The sequence below is a fragment of the Elgaria multicarinata genome, chromosome 11 (genome assembly GCF_023053635.1).
Source record: "Elgaria multicarinata webbii isolate HBS135686 ecotype San Diego chromosome 11, rElgMul1.1.pri, whole genome shotgun sequence".
NCBI lineage: Eukaryota > Metazoa > Chordata > Lepidosauria > Squamata > Anguidae > Elgaria > Elgaria multicarinata.
In genome coordinates, this window is record NC_086181.1 from 26,536,244 (window position 1) to 26,555,179 (window position 18,936).

Below are 18,936 nucleotides of genomic sequence, written 5' to 3' on the forward strand. Positions count from 1 at the left end.
GCTGCTGCATTCAAATAGCACCCCGTGATGGCATCCATTGAGAACGGCAGTTGGCATCACTTGAAATCTCAGTTCAATAAAAGCATTTCTTAAGAAAGTGACCTCACTTTGGACAAATAGCTGGTTCTTAAATGTTCTGTTTTTAAAAGAGGGAACCATTGGGAGAATTTAGAGTTTTTAATTAGTTGCAGATCCCTCCTAGAATCTATCCAAAATAGCCAATCCCTTAGTTGCTTTTTACTTCTACACTACATATTGAAATATTGTAAAGGACAGCTTTCTTAAGTTCCAAATCATTGTTGTCTAGCTTTCAGATAATTTTGAGGGATTTTTCTGTGGGTTATCTAAGGCTACAATCATAAAGATACTTCTTGGGAAATCAGCCTCATTAAGAACCATCAGTCTTACTTCTGAATAAACATAGGACTAGGACTGCACTGTAAGTTGTGTAGTGTAGGTGGGTAAATAACGAGGCAGACAACATAGCTGGGTTTAAACAGGGCCACTTGTTTATTTAACTATCTGCAAGAGGGGGTTGCAACCTATCGGGCATCCATTAGGCCTGTTGCCAGGCCGCTTTGATCGGGCGAGACATTCCTGCCCGCAGCCAGGCGCTACGCCTAGCGTCTCTCCACGGGCCTCCCCTGACGGGGTTGGGGGACCTTCCTTTGTCACCCCCAGCTCAGACCGCCCGGTTCAGAGTGGGTGAGTAGGGTTGGCCCCAAAGGTAGGTCCTATCTCCCAAGCTAGGCCGCTGGGCTCAAAACTGGGAGCCTCAAACCTACCAATCGCTGTAAAGAGCGCCAGTAGATGCTCACCAAATTATAACCCCTATGGATGCCCGTACCTAGCGCAAATTCAAGTGACCAAATTAGCAAATCAACCTATTTATACTCCCTCGCTGTCTTACAGTATGAAGTAGGCGAAAAAACTCATGTACAATTCAGTATATGAGTAAAAAATTCCTACTTGGTCCCCAACAAGGCAACCAGCAAGCCCACACTGTTTACAGGGAGGGAGGGAGGGAGCCGCGCAGCAAAAGAGGTGGAGTGAGGGGTTAGGCTAACCGATATAGCCCACTCGCCCCTCCCCACCTGGCCCAAGATGTCCATCACGGCATGGATGGACATGCCTCGTCACCACCCACGCACACACACAACCTCTTCCCCGCGTTCAGGCTTTGCCGAGCGCGGCAGAAACGCCCATCTTATCATTCACCTCACATATTAACAATACAATCCTGTGCTTGTCTACCCTGTAGTAAGTCCTCTTGGGATCAATGGGACTTACTCTCAGGTGTAGGATTTCAGGCTAAACCAACCAAGGTCAACTTCTCAAGATGTTCAGTCCTTTTATCAAACATATGGATTTTGTCTCTGATTACAAATCAGACTTTATTCTGCTATCAATTTCATTAGTAAAAAAATAAATTCTGTGGGCCATCCCAACCTGTAGCCATATGGTCCCTCACTTTCTATTCTGTAGGTGGCGGGTTATTGTTCAGATGTGACCAACAAGCTTTCATCAGTAATTATTTTGTAATTAGTCTCCTCTTCAATTATCTAAATCATAGTGACTAATTCTGCTGCCTCTCAAATCCCCTGTAGAGTTCCAGTAATCACTTGCAAAACTAATACCAAAGGATGTCATGAATATTACCAGTAACATGAAGAGGTAGGGAGAGGACCTATGAATAGATGAGGATCTTGGATACGGATAGGGAAACTATTTTGTGAATGCAAGAAAATAAAATACTAATACTAATACTACTATACGATGGTAAACCTGCTGCTGGTAGTGCTTGCTTGCATGGGATGCAAAGCTGACATTGACAACTGTAGAGTCAGAAATCCTTACCCTCCACTTCACAAGTATCATCAGTCAGGAGACCTCATCATTGGTGGAATTGCTACTTATGGTCTCTTTGTCTCCAGTCCAACAGCCTTCACTAAAGAACCCCCTCCAGAAATGGTGGATGAACTTGTGTAAGAATTGTTATTCATTTTATTTCCATTTATGGTGCCATCAGAAAGATCAGAGTATGGGGCCTAAGCTAGACCTAAGGTTTATCCCGGGATCATCCTGGGGTCATCCCTATTCATGTAAATGACACACAGGATATCCCGGGAGCAGGCAGGGACGACCCCGGGATGATCCCGGGATAAACCTTAGGTCTAGCTAAGGCCTAAGAGAGTCACAAACTGTAGAAAAGGGTCTTACTGGATTATTCTATAGCAATGGTGGGAGTTGTTTCAGCGACTATTAAAGATACAAATTCTCAGATGACATTTTGGTTCCATTAAAGAGCTGCTATAGAGATGGAAGGATTGTTCGAAATGCAGCTATATCAGTAGAAACAGATACAAAGAACAAGCTTTGAATGTGAGTGCTTGGGCTTTAAATTAGTTCCTTATGTCCCTGAATCTAATTATAATTGTGCTTTGAAGAAGTGGGTCACTTAAAGAGCTCATTGTATTCTGCAGTCACCCCCTTTTCTTTTTCAAAAGGGATAGGATTCTGCAATAGCTATACTAATGCAGAACCTCTGTGTTATTTTGTTTGAAGACTTTTCCCCTCAGGCATGTGCAATGGGTATTCCTTGAGTATTCCAAATTAAAATGGATTGCAGATAGCTGTTGATGTAAGCAATTTGTGTTTTGTTGAATACGATATGGCCTCATTTGACGTGCTCCCTTCTCAATACTTTGGGAAGATAGAGTGGTGTTTCTTGGCCAAAGTGGGCAAATCCCTGTAACGATCAGGAAGAATCTGTGGAACATGAATTCTTCTGTAAAATCCATTATAGAGATTGGCAGCAAACTGTTCCTCCCTTATGGGCTCCATTACCAGACAGACCAGCCCAATTTAAACATTTGTTGATATATAACAATATCATCAGTATGGTTCACTATGGCACTTTTTTTTTCCTTAGAAGAAATGTGAACGATGAAGCTATGAGTGACTCCATATTTGGGGGATAGGTTACATCAATTATCATTGCAGAACTGTATGTTTTGGTTGAGGATATCTAGATTTAAACTAGGTTTCCAAATCTTGTCTGTTGACTGTAATTATATATATATATATATATATATATATATATATATATATATATATATATATACACACACACACACACACACACGCCACACACACACACAAACACGCCACACACACACACACACACACACACACATATCCAATAAAGGGAATTTTGAAGAAAATTATTTCCTTTGGTACATGACTTGCATTTGGATACTTTATCTCTTTGAAGCTTCCTGGCAAACCTATTTGGTGAACAAAAGAATGGTAAATATATTCAATATTCATTGTCAAGTGATCCAACAAAAAAACAATTAATGGAACTTAAGATAGTCAAGTGATTTCAGTCCCTCTCATTTCAATGGGTCTAATCTGAGTATATCAGGATCCCACTTATTGTTCCTCCAGTTGGATCTAGTTATAGCCATACATGAGTGAGACAATTGAAATCAATAATGTTTAAGAATGTCATGTTTGAGAAATTGTCCCACTGATTTCAATAGGTCTACTTCAAGTATGACTAAATCCAGACATTATCAGTGTATCTCTGTAGATGTTAAAGAGCACATTCAAAAGATGTTGCTTCACAGTAGGAATCCTTCTATTAAAAGGTTCCTTCCCAGAAATGGTAAGAATAGTGGTGTGCTGAAGATGAGCACTGATGTAGTTTGCTTTTCTTCCTAGTGTAGTGGTGTACTCTTGGACATAAGGGTAGAAGAAAGATTGCATTTAAATTCTGTAATACGACTAATGATGATGATGATGTGGAGCACAGTGGTGATAATTAATGTATATGTGGAAAACCCTGCGGTTTCATAGTACAACTTCTGTTGTAGGGTATTTCCTAAGCATTACCAGCACATCCTGGCCTTGGTGTTTGCAATAAAAGAAATCAATGAAAATCCTGAGATCTTACCCAATATCACCTTGGGCTTCCACATCTATGATAGCTGTGACAATGCAAGGAAGACCTATCATGCCACAATGCTACTGTTGACTACACTGGAAAACGTTGTACCTAACTATGTTTGTGATATCCAGAATACATTAACAGCAGTTATTGGGGGACTGGATGCTGAAATCTCCCTATATGTGGCAAATATCTTGGATACCTATAAGACTCCACAGGTAGGTTTTTTGTAGAGCATGAGAATCTGCCACAACACTCACCCTTTCCCTTTCCTTTCCAGTTACATTTTGTTGTTTGGGGGCAGAAGTGGGTGCATTGTTTATGAATATCACATGCTGGCTACGAATATATACATATATTCATAAATAAAATGCAATTGTTGCTGTTTATTTCCTTTGTTCATTGGATAGCCATGGTGCATGGATACTTTGAATACTACTCATTGCATTTGTATTGATAACAGTGTCTGCAGAATCGACTTCTGCATGACTAGGTTTCATTGCAACTCTTTTAGGAACAAAAGCCATTAACCCCTCCCCCATACACACACTAAAGCACTGGAGCTAATGGGAGCTCCCCTCCATGCAGTTCTGGCCTGTGGGGGGATGTGGGAAATAATGTCACATGTTGTTTGGCCGTCAAGATCCTCCCAGTTATTTGTTGAGAAACATGCACGTACAGCTCTATAGCTGGGTGGCATCAGAACCAGTAATCTCTCTCTGTTTTACTCATCAATTAATTGGAACTGGACATTGTCATATTTAAATTAGACCCATTGAAAAAAATGGGATGTAAGCTTATCTGGATTTCTATAGGTTCCATTAAAATCGATAGGTTTAACTGTTAAATATAACTAAGACTGGATCCAACCCTATGTCCTGGGAGATATATTCGGTCATGATATTGATCCTTCCACTGAGACTGTTATCCTTGAACTAGCCAGATGGCTAAAGATAATCAGTATTTTCTTAGATCAGGCTGTGATCTAACCAAGCATTATGCTCCCAACCGGATACCCATTGTGTATGTATATATTTAAAAATGAAATGATTTTATAATTTGCTGCTATGATTTCCTTTCCCTCTACCCAAAATCTCTCCTTAGCTGATCTATGGCCCTGCTCCGGTGATGAACACAAAAACTCCAGGCCTTCCCTTCTACCAGTTGGCCCCTCAGGAATGCCTTCAGTATGAGGGGATTCTCTCTTTACTTCTCCATTTCGGGTGGACGTGGATAGGGATTGGCGTTATGGATAATGATAATGGAGAAAGATTTCTACAAATTGTCATTCCACTGTTTTCTAAGAGGGGAGTCTGTTTTGCCTTCATAGAAAGAGTCCCCAAACTGAGTTTTGACAATGAACTTAATGACGCATTTAAACAGGGAGCAAAAATACATGATGAAGTGATGAACAGCAAAGCTAATGCAGTTGTCGTCCATGGAGAATCTTATTCCACGGCAATATTTCTCTTCTTTTCCTATCTATCAGAACAAGAGGTCATGTCAAAGGAAGTGAAAGGGAAAGTATCTATAACAACAGCGCAGATGGAGTTCACTTCATTTGTCCTACAAAAGAATTGGGATGCAGGAATATTCCATGGCACTATATCCTTAAGAATCCACTCCAGTGACCTACCAGGATTTCAGCAGTTTCTTGAGAGCAGAAACCCTTTTACCTCTAAAGAAGATGGTTTTATCAGGGATTTCTGGCAACACGCCTTTGGCTGTGTATTCCCAAATAGCATTGTGGGGGAGGTGAATGGGGACATTTGCACAGGGCAGGAGAAGCTGGAGAGCCTTCCTGCATCATTCTTTGAAATCAACATGATTGGACACAGCTATAGCATCTACAACGCTGTCTATGCTGTGGCCCATGCCCTGCATCATGCCATCTCTTCTTCAAGAGATGAACATAGTTCATTTATAGATGGAGTCAAACCCAAACTTAACAATCTACAATTTGGGCAGGTAATGGACTCACCTTCCTCATATAACAGGGCACTGAACATTTTGTTTTATTCTCCCCCAACAGTCTTCTTTATATTTTCATCTTCCTTCCCTTGCCTGAACTAGAAATAATAGAACGTTCCTTATTTAAGTCAGCCATTATGCTTTTGGAATATATATTATGACTAGTGTAGGTTGTAATTTTACGGATTCGCATAGTATCCTCTCATGTAATCTCTGGATCATATAGGATGAGCAGTTCCCCAGAAGCATTCTCCAGGGCTGGCGTTAAGGTTGGGCAAGCCAGGTACTGACCACAGGTACAAAGTTATTGTGGGGGGAGGCAACCTGAGCTAAGAGGGTGGGTTTTTCCCCTTCTTCTAATATACAAGCTATGGTGGCAAAAATCAGGTATGTTCAACCTTTCTTTCAATAATCTACAGATTCTTTGGGTACTAACTACAAAAATCATCTTCCTTCAATTAGATTTTGAAGGATACTTCTTTATCAATTTCCACTTTGATGTCATTTGGGCAAGGTAAAAATCAGTGGAACATACACCCCATTTGTGCTATGCTCCATACACATGCTGGCTGCCCAAACCTTCTTGCCACATGTGATGAGGCACTGGGTGGTCCCAGGGCCTCTGGTAAGTGGCATGCAGCTGCCCATTCCCTCACTAAGCTGCCATTTTGTGTTAAAATTGTGTAAAATTATGTAATAGGGATATATTTTAGGTAACATTACCCTCGTCACTGAGCTTCAAACCCATTGGGGATGCTGTTGCCATCACCAAAGGTTACCAAGCACTTAGAACTTCAAAAACACTAAACACTATAAGTACTACATAAATATCAAAGAGAAGAATGAATTGGAGATAGGCTGCAACTGAAACACAGTGGCTTAGAAATCATGGTTCTTGAACATTGTCATTCTCAATGGACTTCACACATGCACCAGCCTCCATAAATCCTCTGACTAATGGGGTGACTGGCTACCAGAGGCACTCCTTGGCCAGTGTGCCATTTATCCCAGGGCAAACCAGGGCCTTCACCCAGCTGAAAAATAAGCAAGCCAGAATCTCATTCTCCTGGTACCATTAGACTTTAATATGAGTTTCAAAACTGACATACAGTATCTAGTTGCTGCAATTCACAGAGAGAGAGACGTTTCTGCTCTACAGAAGGTGCAAGAGGACTGATCTAGATCAGAACCATAGGACAAGGGTAAGCAGCTTTTAAGATCCAAATTGGAGCCCTGACACCAAAGTAAAGATTAAAAAAAATCATGTGCATAGTAGATACTGATTTCAAGTTATGCCCCTTTTGACCCATAAATACCTAAATTCAGTCTTTTCTAAATCCTTGCCATTTCTTTTTCAGCTTCAACCATTTCTAAAATTGGTCTCATTTAATAACAGTGCAGGGGACAAAGTTTCCTTCAACCAGAATGGGGAGCTAGTTGCTGGATTGGATGTGATCAATTGGATTATCTTCTCCAACCATTCATTCCATAGGGTGAGAGTAGGGAGAATGGATCCTGAGGCTCCCCAAGGTCAAGCATTCACTATTGATGAAGATGCCATATCATGGCATGGCTGGTTTAATCAGGTATGCTCCAATGTCAGGTATTTGGAAAGAGACCCTGTTATAAATCAGCAGCTGTACTGATGTTTATCATAACTTTAGTGTACAATAATAAACACTTACAAAAGAAAGATAATGTTTGAGTTGAAGAAATAAATGTAGAGCCACATGGTTCTGCTCTCCCAATAACTTAATTCCCCAAGAAATTGCTGCAATTTTTTTTAATGAGATGTTAGTTATATTTTGAATGTTTTTAGACAAATCTTTCACATAAATTACAGGTCATGTGAAATCCAAGATTGGAAAGTGAGTGAAACTTGGTACATCCTGGACTGAATGTCAGTGCTTGTAGATAATGTGTTTTATTCACTGTGAAAGATGGTTAAATCCTAGAGACCAAAACCATTTGTTGCTCCTTGTTCCAGCATGGGGCTCAAACACAGACTGTCTGCTGGTAGCATTCACTCTAGCTCTGGACAAGTCAATGATGTGACTTGGAAAACCCTTATATAAGAGTTTCCAGATGAAAAGATCCATGTGGATTGGCTGGCGAGATCACATCACGCCAGTCCTTTTCCAGCTTCATTGGCTGCCAGTCCAGGTCTGGGCCCAATTCAAAGTGCTGGTATTGACATTTAAAGCCCTAAACGGTTTGGGGCCAGGTTATCTGAAGGAACGCCTCCTCCCATATGTACCTACCCGGGCCTTAAGATCATCTACAGGGGCCCTTCTCCGTGAGCCCCTGCCAAAGGAAGTGAGGCAGGTGGCTACTAGGAGGAGGGCTTTCTCCGCTGTGGCACCCCGGTTGTGGAACGAGCTCCCCAGAGAGGTCCGCCTGGCGCCTACACTGTACTGCTTTCGTCGCCAGCTGAAGACCTTTTTATTCACTCAGTATTTTAACACTTAATTTTAACTTAAATTTAAATTTTACTGTTTTAACTCTGTATTTTAATCTTATATCAACTTTGCTGTGTGGTTTTATCCTGGTTGCGCTTTTTATACTGTATTTCGTAATTGTGTTTTAACCTGTTGGGTGTTTTACTGTGGTTTTAATTTTTGTGAACCGCCCAGAGAGCTTCGGCTATTGGGCGGTATAAAAATGTAATAAATAAATAAATAAATGTGTTTTTTGTACATATGGTCAAATGTACTGTTTCCATTTAAAATTAGAAATTGACCATAGGGAAAACTGAGTTTCAAATGCCTTGGATGATTACTAGAAAAATGTAAGTACTGCCCACTGAGTATGTTCAAGTGTTTCTGAAATCGTATGTCTTTATTCATTTAATTTATTCAAATTGCCTACTTCCCAGCTAGCAAATGCCCACAGTGTGAAATGCAATCATAAACCTGAAAATCCATATCATACTCAACAACAGCAACACAATAACAGTATACTAAACATTTAAAATATGTTAAATTGATGTGTGTGTGTGTGTTTGCAGGAGGAAAGGGGGAAATAAAGAGACAGGGCAAGTATACATGGTGTAAAATTCAGGCCACATTTATTGATGATCTGCAAAGGAAGACCGGGTGGGCCCTATTCTATGCCAGCAACTATGCTAGGCATTCAATTGGGTGAAAACATTCTATGTCTGATGAATGGCATCATATACCTCTTGGCGCACCAGCAATCAGGTCAAATTATGCCAAAGCCTATGGTTTTTGCATCTCCGCCTCCAAGAGCAATTCATGCCTCCAGAATGATATGGCACTGAACTCTTGCAAAAAATGAAGCCAGACCATCATATTTCCCCTCATGACTTTTGAGACATGTACTCGATGATGAGGCCTTCTCAGGCCTGACATAGCTGAGCACAATCTCCTCAAAAATGCCCTACAGGGGGCAACCACCCTACAAGCAAAATTTAAATGACCGACCACTTCCTGAAGAGTGTGAAGGGTCACTTTCTGCTATTGGAGGATTGCGATAATCTTCTTGGCCATTATTGCAAGTTTTTCTTTCAGTAATCTAGAGCACTGATTGACTGTATCTGGCTCGATACCCAAAAACATAAGGACAGAAGCAGGTCCCTCTGTTTTCTCATGTGCTAGCGGGACCCCAATCTCGGAGGTCAACTCCTTAAAGGCCTGCATTGACCTAGGACATTGTATGGAGTCCATTGGACCCATGAATAAAAGTAAATCTAAATATTGAATCATGCATTGGACTCCTGTTCCATCTCTCAATGACCATTTGAGAAACGTACTAAACTTCTCAAACATTGCACAAGAAATGAAATATCCAATGGGTAAGTTCGATCAATATAGTACTGGCCCTTGAAAATAAAACCCCAATGAATCAAAGTCCCTGGGGTGGATAGGCATGATGCTGAAAGCAGATTTTATATCACACTTTCCCTCTTGCCACAAGACCTCACCATAGGCACCACTGCGCTGAATGATGTGTAGCACACTGTAAATAAGTGTTCAGGTATGGTGTCATCAACTGATCCACCCTTTGGGAAAGACAGGTTGTGAATTAACCTGTATTCCCCTGGCACTTTCTTGGGGCTCATCTACACCAAGCAGGATATTCCACTATGAAAGTGGTATATAAAAGTCAGGAGCCACACCAAGCAACATATAGCAGTATGAAAGTGGTATATAGAATGTGTCAATGGGCCCCAACAGTTGTCAGTGAACTTTAGTACTGCTATAAAGCAGTAGTGTGGCTCCTGCCTTTTATATAGGACTTTCATACCACTTTCATAGTGGAATATCCTGCCTGGTGTAGATGAGCCCTTAAGCACTATCCCCAGAGGTGACACATGTAAATTGGTAAAGGGGCCTATGACCCTGGCTGATGCTAATTCCTTTTCTATCTTGGCTTTAACCAAACCCTCCATACCCTGAATTGACTTCTGGTTCTTAGCAAATTGTATTGAATGCTGTCCCTGAAGAGGGATTCTAAAACCTTCTGTAAACCACCCCCCTTTAAATAGGCCACATTGTCCTGCAGTGGGTACTGCTTCAATATTTGTGTCAGTGGTTCCAATTTAACTGGGCTAGGTCCCCTTTGGAGGAGGCTGTTGCCCCCCCTTGCTTGTGACTCCCTCCATCCTTTAATTCTAGGGCAATTGGTACAGGATTGCAGCCTCGTACAGATGGAGTATTCATGCCAGAATCTATAAGGTGCCTTGGAGCATGAACCCCTGGAATTCTATTCCCAGCAGTGGGGCGGTGTTGAACCGCCTCCCCCCTGCCTATCCTGGAGACCATAGCAGGGGCCTGTTTGGACAAGATGTGTCCGCTATCTGACCTTTCCCCAAAACCTGGTCTATCAGGGTTTACCCATTTTCCCCCTTGGCCTTTTTTTGGGAGGCATCCTGTATAGAAATATCCCCTTAAACTTGAGTTTGTATTCAATACCTGTGAATAACGCAACACCTTTATCAATCTGTTAATCTCATTTGTCCTTTAAATTATATTATCAATAATTGCCAGACAATTTGATATCGCTCCAGGGCCAAAAAAGCAGGAACCTGTCACTCCCAATTCCCAGTCCAATCCTCTAGCCACAAACTGTTTGTGAATAGAGTCCCTTTAGAATCTTTTATTTGTTTATTTGTTTGTGACTACCAGGCCAATCAATAACAGGGGAAGGGGATTATAAGTGAAACCAAACTGCCTAGTACCCTCTCTCCTTTACCCATTCCTGTGCCTTAATCCCCAGGCTCCTGGCCAGATGTATTCCCAGGACCCTTATCATCACCTTCCCAGGAAGGCCTATGGAATGCTCTTCTGCCCCAGTGCCACCCTAATGTCTCCTGAATTAATGGGGGAAATCCTCTGGGATGGCTCATGCCCCGGCCCAAATGGACCTACTGGAAAAAGACCTATTGGCCTTCCCAATCAAACCTCAAGGCATCTAAGCCCGTTACTCAGAGGACGCTTGGTTGCACCATGTGGGCGGTGCCCAGCTGGGCACCAGGATGCAGCACGAGTAGCCTCATGATCCTCCCTGACAGCTCCACCCAGATTCTGTATCAGCCAAACTTCATCTAGCTCCTTGGATTTGTGCCCTTGCTTTCGTGCTAGGAAGGTAAGCACTGTGGTATTCTTTCTCATTGCAGCCGCAAACAAGAAAAGGTGGGGGAAAGGGTGCCGCAGGCTAATAAAGGCACATCCACCCCACCCAACCAATGGTGCCACCATATTGTCAACCAATGGCAACTGGGCACATCTCCTCTTAGGCCTCACCCACAACAGCCTCCCCATGCCCACATGCCAGGACACAGGAGATGGGTGTTTTTTTGTTTTGTTTTTTTAAAAATGAATTAAAATGTTAAACCAACAAAACATTAAAATATTAAACACAGTGCAAAGGCAGCAGTAAAATTAATAAGTGATGCAACAATTGGAAGCTTTAATGCCTCATTAAAGAGCACTGGGGAGACAGGAGTAAAGTTAATAAGCAATGCAACAACTGGAAGCTCTAATGCCTGATTAAAGAGGAATTGGGCCCACCCAGAGTCTCTGTGATAAAATACAGAAGAGGCCTCAAAGCGTATGGATTCCAAGCTTTGTATTCCTTCCTTATGTTGTTCCTTTCCTATTTCTCAAATAGTCCCGGCCTCTTTCTCAGTGCACTGAGAGTTGCCAACCTGGTTCTCACAAGAAAATGAAGGAGGGGAAGCCATTTTGCTGCTACGATTGCATCCCATGTCCAGAAGGGAAAATTTCAAACCAGGAGGGTAAGATATAGATATAGATATATTACAGAATTATAAGAACAGAATAGCTATAATCCAAAGAAATGTTTAAAATAATCTATTCATCATACGTCCGTCCTGTCCCCCCCCCCCCCCGCAATATTACAGCAGCTTTATTCTAATCCCAGAACATGCAATAAGACTTTCACATGAGATAAATTTCCCGTGAATTTCCGGGAACTTGCTATTGTGCAACTATATGACAGCGCCATCCAGTCGATGTATAATAAAACATGAAGAACATCTTGTGACTGGATCATGAAACATATAGAAAGATGAAAATTTGTGAAACGGAGTCTATTAATTCTGCAAGCAATCTGGAGACAGAAGCCTCGATAAGGGTGGAGACTTCTAGCCTTGTGTAGAAATACCCGCAGTATCACTGGAAGGACTAAATAAATCCAGCAAATAGCAATGACAAAAGCATTCTGAGTATCCAATTGAGGGGAGGTTCTGGTGATAATGACCTGCCAGAGGAGATTCATCAACTACACACACTGTCTTTGTTTAAAACAGCCATAAAGACTAATCTCTTCCAGCACGCCTACTTAGATGAATGTTAAAACAAGAATTCTTAAGAAATGTTGAGTGTTATTTTAATGCTGTATTGATTTTATATGTTCTTTTAATTAATTTTATGTATCTGATCTTTACTTGATCCAAAGTAAGAGGCAGGTAAGAAATAAATAAGTAAATAAATATTATTATTATTATTATTATTATTATTATTATTATTATTATTATTATTAAGTAGTTAACACATCTTTCAAATATGCTTTGGTGACTCTTCGAACACTGTTAAGAAGCTTCAACTAATGAAGAACAAGGTAGTCACATATTAACAGGGACAGCCATTCATGCAGTTTGCTAGACAAAATCCCCAGCAGCCAAAGAGTAATTCAGCTTTCAGACAAGCACCAAGAAGCAGGAAAATTGGAAGTTAAGCTTCACGAGCCTCAACACCACACCGTCCCTAAGGAGGCAGAAAGTGCAAGTGAAATTGTCATTCTCCCTAATCAGATAAGCCATGAGGACAGGATTGAGATAATGATATTCTGAGGTGACTGTGCGGTTTTGGGATTCTGAGGAAAAATTGCTTAGGGTCACCTACTTCTCTTCTTTTAGAGCAGCCCTTCCTCAACCTGATGCTCTCCAAAGGTGTTGGACTACAACTCCTGTCATTGCAAGTTGGACTACAACTCCTATCATTGCAACATATACAAAATTAAAAAACAAATAACACTTAAAACATAAAAATGACTTCCTATTTTCTCCATGGCCCAATAAATAACCCTATTTTTCTTAATCTACCATTACAAAAATCCCAATTCCCTTCTTTCATTCTTTTATCTTAATGTTTTCTTCTCAATCAATGAATCCACAGATGAATAACTCATTTTTTTCTTGTTCTTGCAAAAAATCTATAAACGGTTTCCATTCCGTTAAAAACATAGATGTTGACTTTTCTCTAATTATTGATGTAAGTTTTGCATCTCTGCCAGCAACAGAGTTTTAAGGCGCAAAAACTGTACCATGCTGATTAGGAGCCAGGTGCCTCAGTCAGAGAAACTGGGCTTGGGAAAAGGTAGACCAAAATAGTCTCAAAGCCAAGGGAAAATGTGTTCAAAAGAGACAAGAGGACTCTTCTTCTCTCAAAAGGGAGGCAAGAGCCAGGCTGAGTCTGCTTCTCAGACATCAGGCAACAAAACTCCCTTTCCTCAAGGAAAGCCAGGCCTGCCTATGAACTAAAGTTCCACTCCAATTGAATACCATAGCTGCCATGTGGAAGAGTCTGGTCACACTGAGGGGAATTCTTGTCCACGAACACACACACACACACACACACACACGTTCCAGGAATTCACAGCTGCTGCTGCTTTTACTCCAGATGTAAGTGAATACCCTACCCCTACCCTCCCCCACCCTCAACATTCTGAGTGCCACATTATGAGCTTCCATAGGCTTTTATTAGCAATAAAATATTTTAAAATTATTATTATTATTTATTATACTTATATACCGGCCCCATAGCCAGGGCTCTCTGGGCGGTTTACAGAAACCAGCCAGAATAAGAAAATATAAGATAAAATAAGAATAATATATTCTTCCAAATATATTCTTCCAAATAATATATTATTCCAAATAATTATAATTCCAAATAATAATTCCAAATAATTTATTTGAAATAATATATTCCAAATAAGAATATATATATATATATATATATATATATATATATATTATTTAAATGAAAGCAAGTAGATTAGAAAGGGAATAGAGAAATGGCAATGATTAACATGTGGCAATTATTGTGGGCCCACCAGAGCAGGGCACAAATGGTTGCCAATACTTTTTCAGAAACACTTCCATGCGACTGAGGGCCTTTTTCTCTTAAATGCCCTTCCTCCCTCAATCTTTAACCAATCTTTGTAAAATTGTTGGTTTATATGCAATAGGCATTTCTTTCTGGCATGTGTAAACTGCAGAAAGATTGGTGAAACTGTTTTGGTTTTATTAAGGTTAGAATGTCCAACCACCCCAATTCCTCTTTACAATGCTGGAACCTGTTTGTTTGTTTTTCATTTTGAACCTTAACTCAGGATGCACAGCTGTGTATCTCTAAATAATAGAACAGTAGGGAATATCTCACACAAATATATTGGCTGAGAAAATGACATGAACTATGTTGCAACAATCACTGTACAAATGGATGGTTAGTAACCATTGGTTACTGTGTAGCTGGTTGCCATCACTGACCACAGTAGAATTGAAGAGAAATTTTACATTCGAAGGGCTACATACCCACCAACAGCTGCATAATACTACACAATTGGGTTCAACTGATTTCTGCGAATATAAATAGTGTTAAGATTCCTTTTATTCCTGCTCTCCCTGCCCTGGGACCTGTGTATTTTGTCCAAGCAGAGTGATAATTCTGAGCTGCAGATGGCCTTTATGTTTTCAGAATTGGGGACAATAGAATGTAGGGGTGTGCACGGACCCCCCCACTCCGCTTCACTTTCAGATCCGCCATTTTCGGATCGGGCCGCTCCGCCCTGCCCCCACTCCGCCTATGCCCACTCCGCTCTGCTCGGAGCTCTGGATCCGGATCGGAGCTCTGTTTCCCCCCCCATAGGGGGGTTACCGGGCCCTGCCGCCATCGCCGCCCATGCGGCGATGGCGGCAGAGCCCGGTAAGGGACCGAGGGAGAGGGGGACCTTACCTGCCTCCGTCCGTGGTCCGTCGCCGTCTTCAATTGAGCCTGCGGTTCCACCAGGAAGTCTGGGCCGCAAGCGGCCCAGACTTCCTGCTTGAACCATGGGCTCAATTGAAGACGCTGACGGACCGCGGACGGAGGCAGGTAAGGGAGAGGAGGGCGGGGGGGATTACCGGGCCCTGCCGCCGTCGCCGCATGGGCGACAGCGGCAGGGCCCGGTAAACCCCACTTACCTTTCCGGCGGAGCTCCGGATCGAGGCGAAGGATCCGCCTTCACCTCGATCCTCTTTGCCACGCTCCGCCGGCCCCCCAATCCTCTTCGCCTCCGCCTTAAGGGCAGGCGAAGCCCCCCGCTCCGCTCCTGCTTCTACGGTCCGATTAGAAGCGGAGCACATCCCTACTAGAATGCAAGGTGTCATCTTATACTGCAACACTTATGAGTGACTCATGCACTATTTAATCACTTTTTTAAAAGAAAACACTGAGTCTATTCTGCAGACCTCATGGCCACAAGGTCAGAACAACTCTGTTTCCCTCACCGCCCCCCCCCCCCCAATTATCACCAGCTTGCCTTTAACACCTCCTAGCCTAATGAACTTGGCCTCCCAGCCACTAAAGAAGATTGCACAATCTATGGGGCAATTGGGTTGGTTCTAATAAAGAGATTGCATAAGACCACATCCTTTCTTTTTCAGACATGGATGACTGCCATAAATGCACTGAGGAAAACTATCCAAACGAAAAACAGGATGCCTGCATTCACAAGACTGTAACCTTCTTATCTTATGAAGAACCTTTAGGATTTACTTTAGCCTCTTTTGCTGTCTCCTTTTCATTGACTACAGCTCTGATACTGGGAACCTTTATGAAGCACCACAACACTCCCATTGTCAAAGCCCACAACCGGGACCTCACCTACACTCTTCTCATCTCCCTCCTTCTCTCCTTTCTTTGTGCATTGCTGTTTATTGGCTGTCCTCATAAGGTGACCTGTCTCCTCCGACAAACGACTTTTGGGCTCATCTTCTCAGTGGCTGTTTCTTGTGTGCTGGCAAAAACCATCACGGTGGTTCTGGCTTTCATGGCCACCAAACCAGGGTCCAGGATGAGGAAGTGGTTGAGGAAAAGACTGGCCATCTCCATTGTTCTTTTCTGCTCCCTCATCCAAGCAAGCATCTCTACCTTCTGGCTGGCCACCTCTCCACCTTTCCCAGATATAGACATGCACTCAGTGGCTAAAGAAATTGTACTACAGTGTAACGAACAGTCTGTGACTCTGTTTTGCTGTGTTCTGGGCTACATGGGTTTCCTGGCAATGGTGAGTTTCACTGTGGCTTTCCTTGCAAGGAAGCTCCCTGACAGTTTCAATGAAGCCAAGTTTATCACTTTCAGCATGCTGGTCTTCTGCAGTGTGTGGTTATCCTTTGTTCCATCCTATCTGAGCTCCAAGGGAAAATACATGGTAGCCGTGGAGATCTTTTCTATCTTAGCCTCAAGTGCTGGGTTGTTGGTTTGTATCTTTTTCCCCAAATGTTACATCATAGTGTTGAGACCTCAGCTTAACACGAGGGAACAGTTAATAAGGAGAAAAGATGGAAGAGGTATGTAAGTGTCCATATCCTTTGCTATTACAGTTCAAATACAGTTTTTAAAGCTCAGCTGAAAACTTTTTCTTTTTTCTAAAACTTTTAGAACTTGATTTTGACCTTACTTTTATATTGTTGGTTTTACTCCACCCTTTGTCTATTTGGTGCATTCCCTTCCCTTTCTTATTGTTTTATTGTGATTTTATTAGAATGTAAGCCTTTGCAGCAGGGTCTTGCTATTTTATTATTTTACTATGTACGGCACTACGTACACTGATACTGCTAGATGAATAAATAAATAAATTTCTTTGGAATCTAAAGAAGTAAGTATATATTATATAGCAGGATATATAAGCATCTGTCCTATATAAAGCTTCCCAATAGGCCTTTTAATTCTCCTAAGATAAAAATTTGAAAATTTAATCAAGACTTAACTAAGGGTTCATCTACACCAGACAGGATATTCCAATATGAAAGTGGTAAATAAAAAACAGGAGCTACACTACTGCTTTACAGTGGTATTGAAGTACACTGACATCTGTTGTGGCCCATGACACATCTACATCAAGGAGGATCTAACACTATGAAAATGGTATGAAAGTGGTATATGGTATGTTTCAATGAGACCAATGCACTTCAATACCGCTATAAAGCAGTAGTGTGGCTCCTGCCTTTTATATATCGCTTTCATAGTGGGATATCCTGCTTGGTGTAGATGAGCCCTAAAAGGAATCAATAATGTATACACACCCCCATTCCCCCCTTTGCTTCCCTTTCAGCAGTTCTTTTTTAAAACTTTTTTTTTAAAAAAATGAATTCAGAAACTTTTAAAAAAAATTATCCACAGTAGTAGCTACAGTCAAGGACGAATTCTCAGATAAATATATGTGGGCACCACAGTCATATCATCTTCTGATTTCAAACCATAATCCCTTTTAAGGGAATGGAATCAGATGAGTTTAACCTATCTCTTCCTAATTGTAATGTATTATAGAGCTGGTGCATAAAACTGCATGATAAAAATAACTTTCTAAGACAAGAATTACGATACTTTCAAGTTTACTTATACAGCAAAAAGCATATAAATTTTAACTCAAAACAAACAGCCTTCACATCAGCAACATGCTTTAGAGTCCACCGTGATCTTGTGCTCGCTTATGATGTAGCCCCTGCACCTTGATCTTTCCTGTGTCTTGCAGCCTCAATCTTCTTCCTCTACGAATTGGATGAAATCCTAAAGCTGCAGATGCTAAGAGGGCAAAGTAATTACATCCTGACCTTCTTCTTCCTCTATGTGCTTTCATCTAGATTACATGGAATGACAAACATTAGTAGTGGTAGATTCACTGAGGATAAAGAGGCTGTGTCTAAACCAGCCATTTATCCCAGGGTCAGCTCAAGGTCATCCCTGTGAGTCAAAATGACACTTAGGCCTCATCTGTACCATGCAGGATATTGCACTATGAAAGTGGTATGAAAGTGGTTTATAAAAAGCAGGAGCCACACTACTTCTTCATAGTGGTACTGAAATGCACTGACAACTGTTGGGTCCCATTGACATATAACGCTTTCATACAGCTATAACCTGTTTGGTGTGGCTCCTGCCTTTTATACACCACTTTCATAGTGCAACATCCTGCATGGTGTAGATGAACCCACAGATGATCCCATGATCAACCAGAGATAACTTCTCAGTTGTCCTGGGATAACTGGAATGGGCATTTTCTCAGTTTTTCCCATGGTTCCACGACAACCCAGAGATCAATGGGAGGTGCAGCGCTCACTCCCGGGTCCTCCACACTCCCCATGTGTAGCGGGGCTGATCAATGAGGCACGGTATGGAGAACGTGAATAAGAAAACATTTTTCTCCCTCCCTCAAAATACCAGAACCTGGGGTCATCCCATGAAGGTGATTGGTGGGAGATTCTTGGA

General features: G+C 41.7%; 1 protein-coding gene across 1 annotated transcript; it reads left to right on the forward strand.

The window, feature by feature from the left end:
- The first annotated feature begins 1,776 nt into the window (after positions 1–1,776).
- Positions 1,777–18,417, forward strand: LOC134405614 (vomeronasal type-2 receptor 26-like). The gene is made up of 6 exons (XM_063136855.1): positions 1,777–1,985; positions 3,879–4,170; positions 7,282–7,509; positions 12,056–12,182; positions 16,113–17,018; positions 18,203–18,417. The coding sequence occupies exons 1-6, from the start codon at positions 1,777–1,779 to the stop codon at positions 18,415–18,417; spliced, it is 1,977 nt and encodes a 658-aa protein (XP_062992925.1).
- The last annotated feature ends 519 nt before the right edge of the window (positions 18,418–18,936 follow it).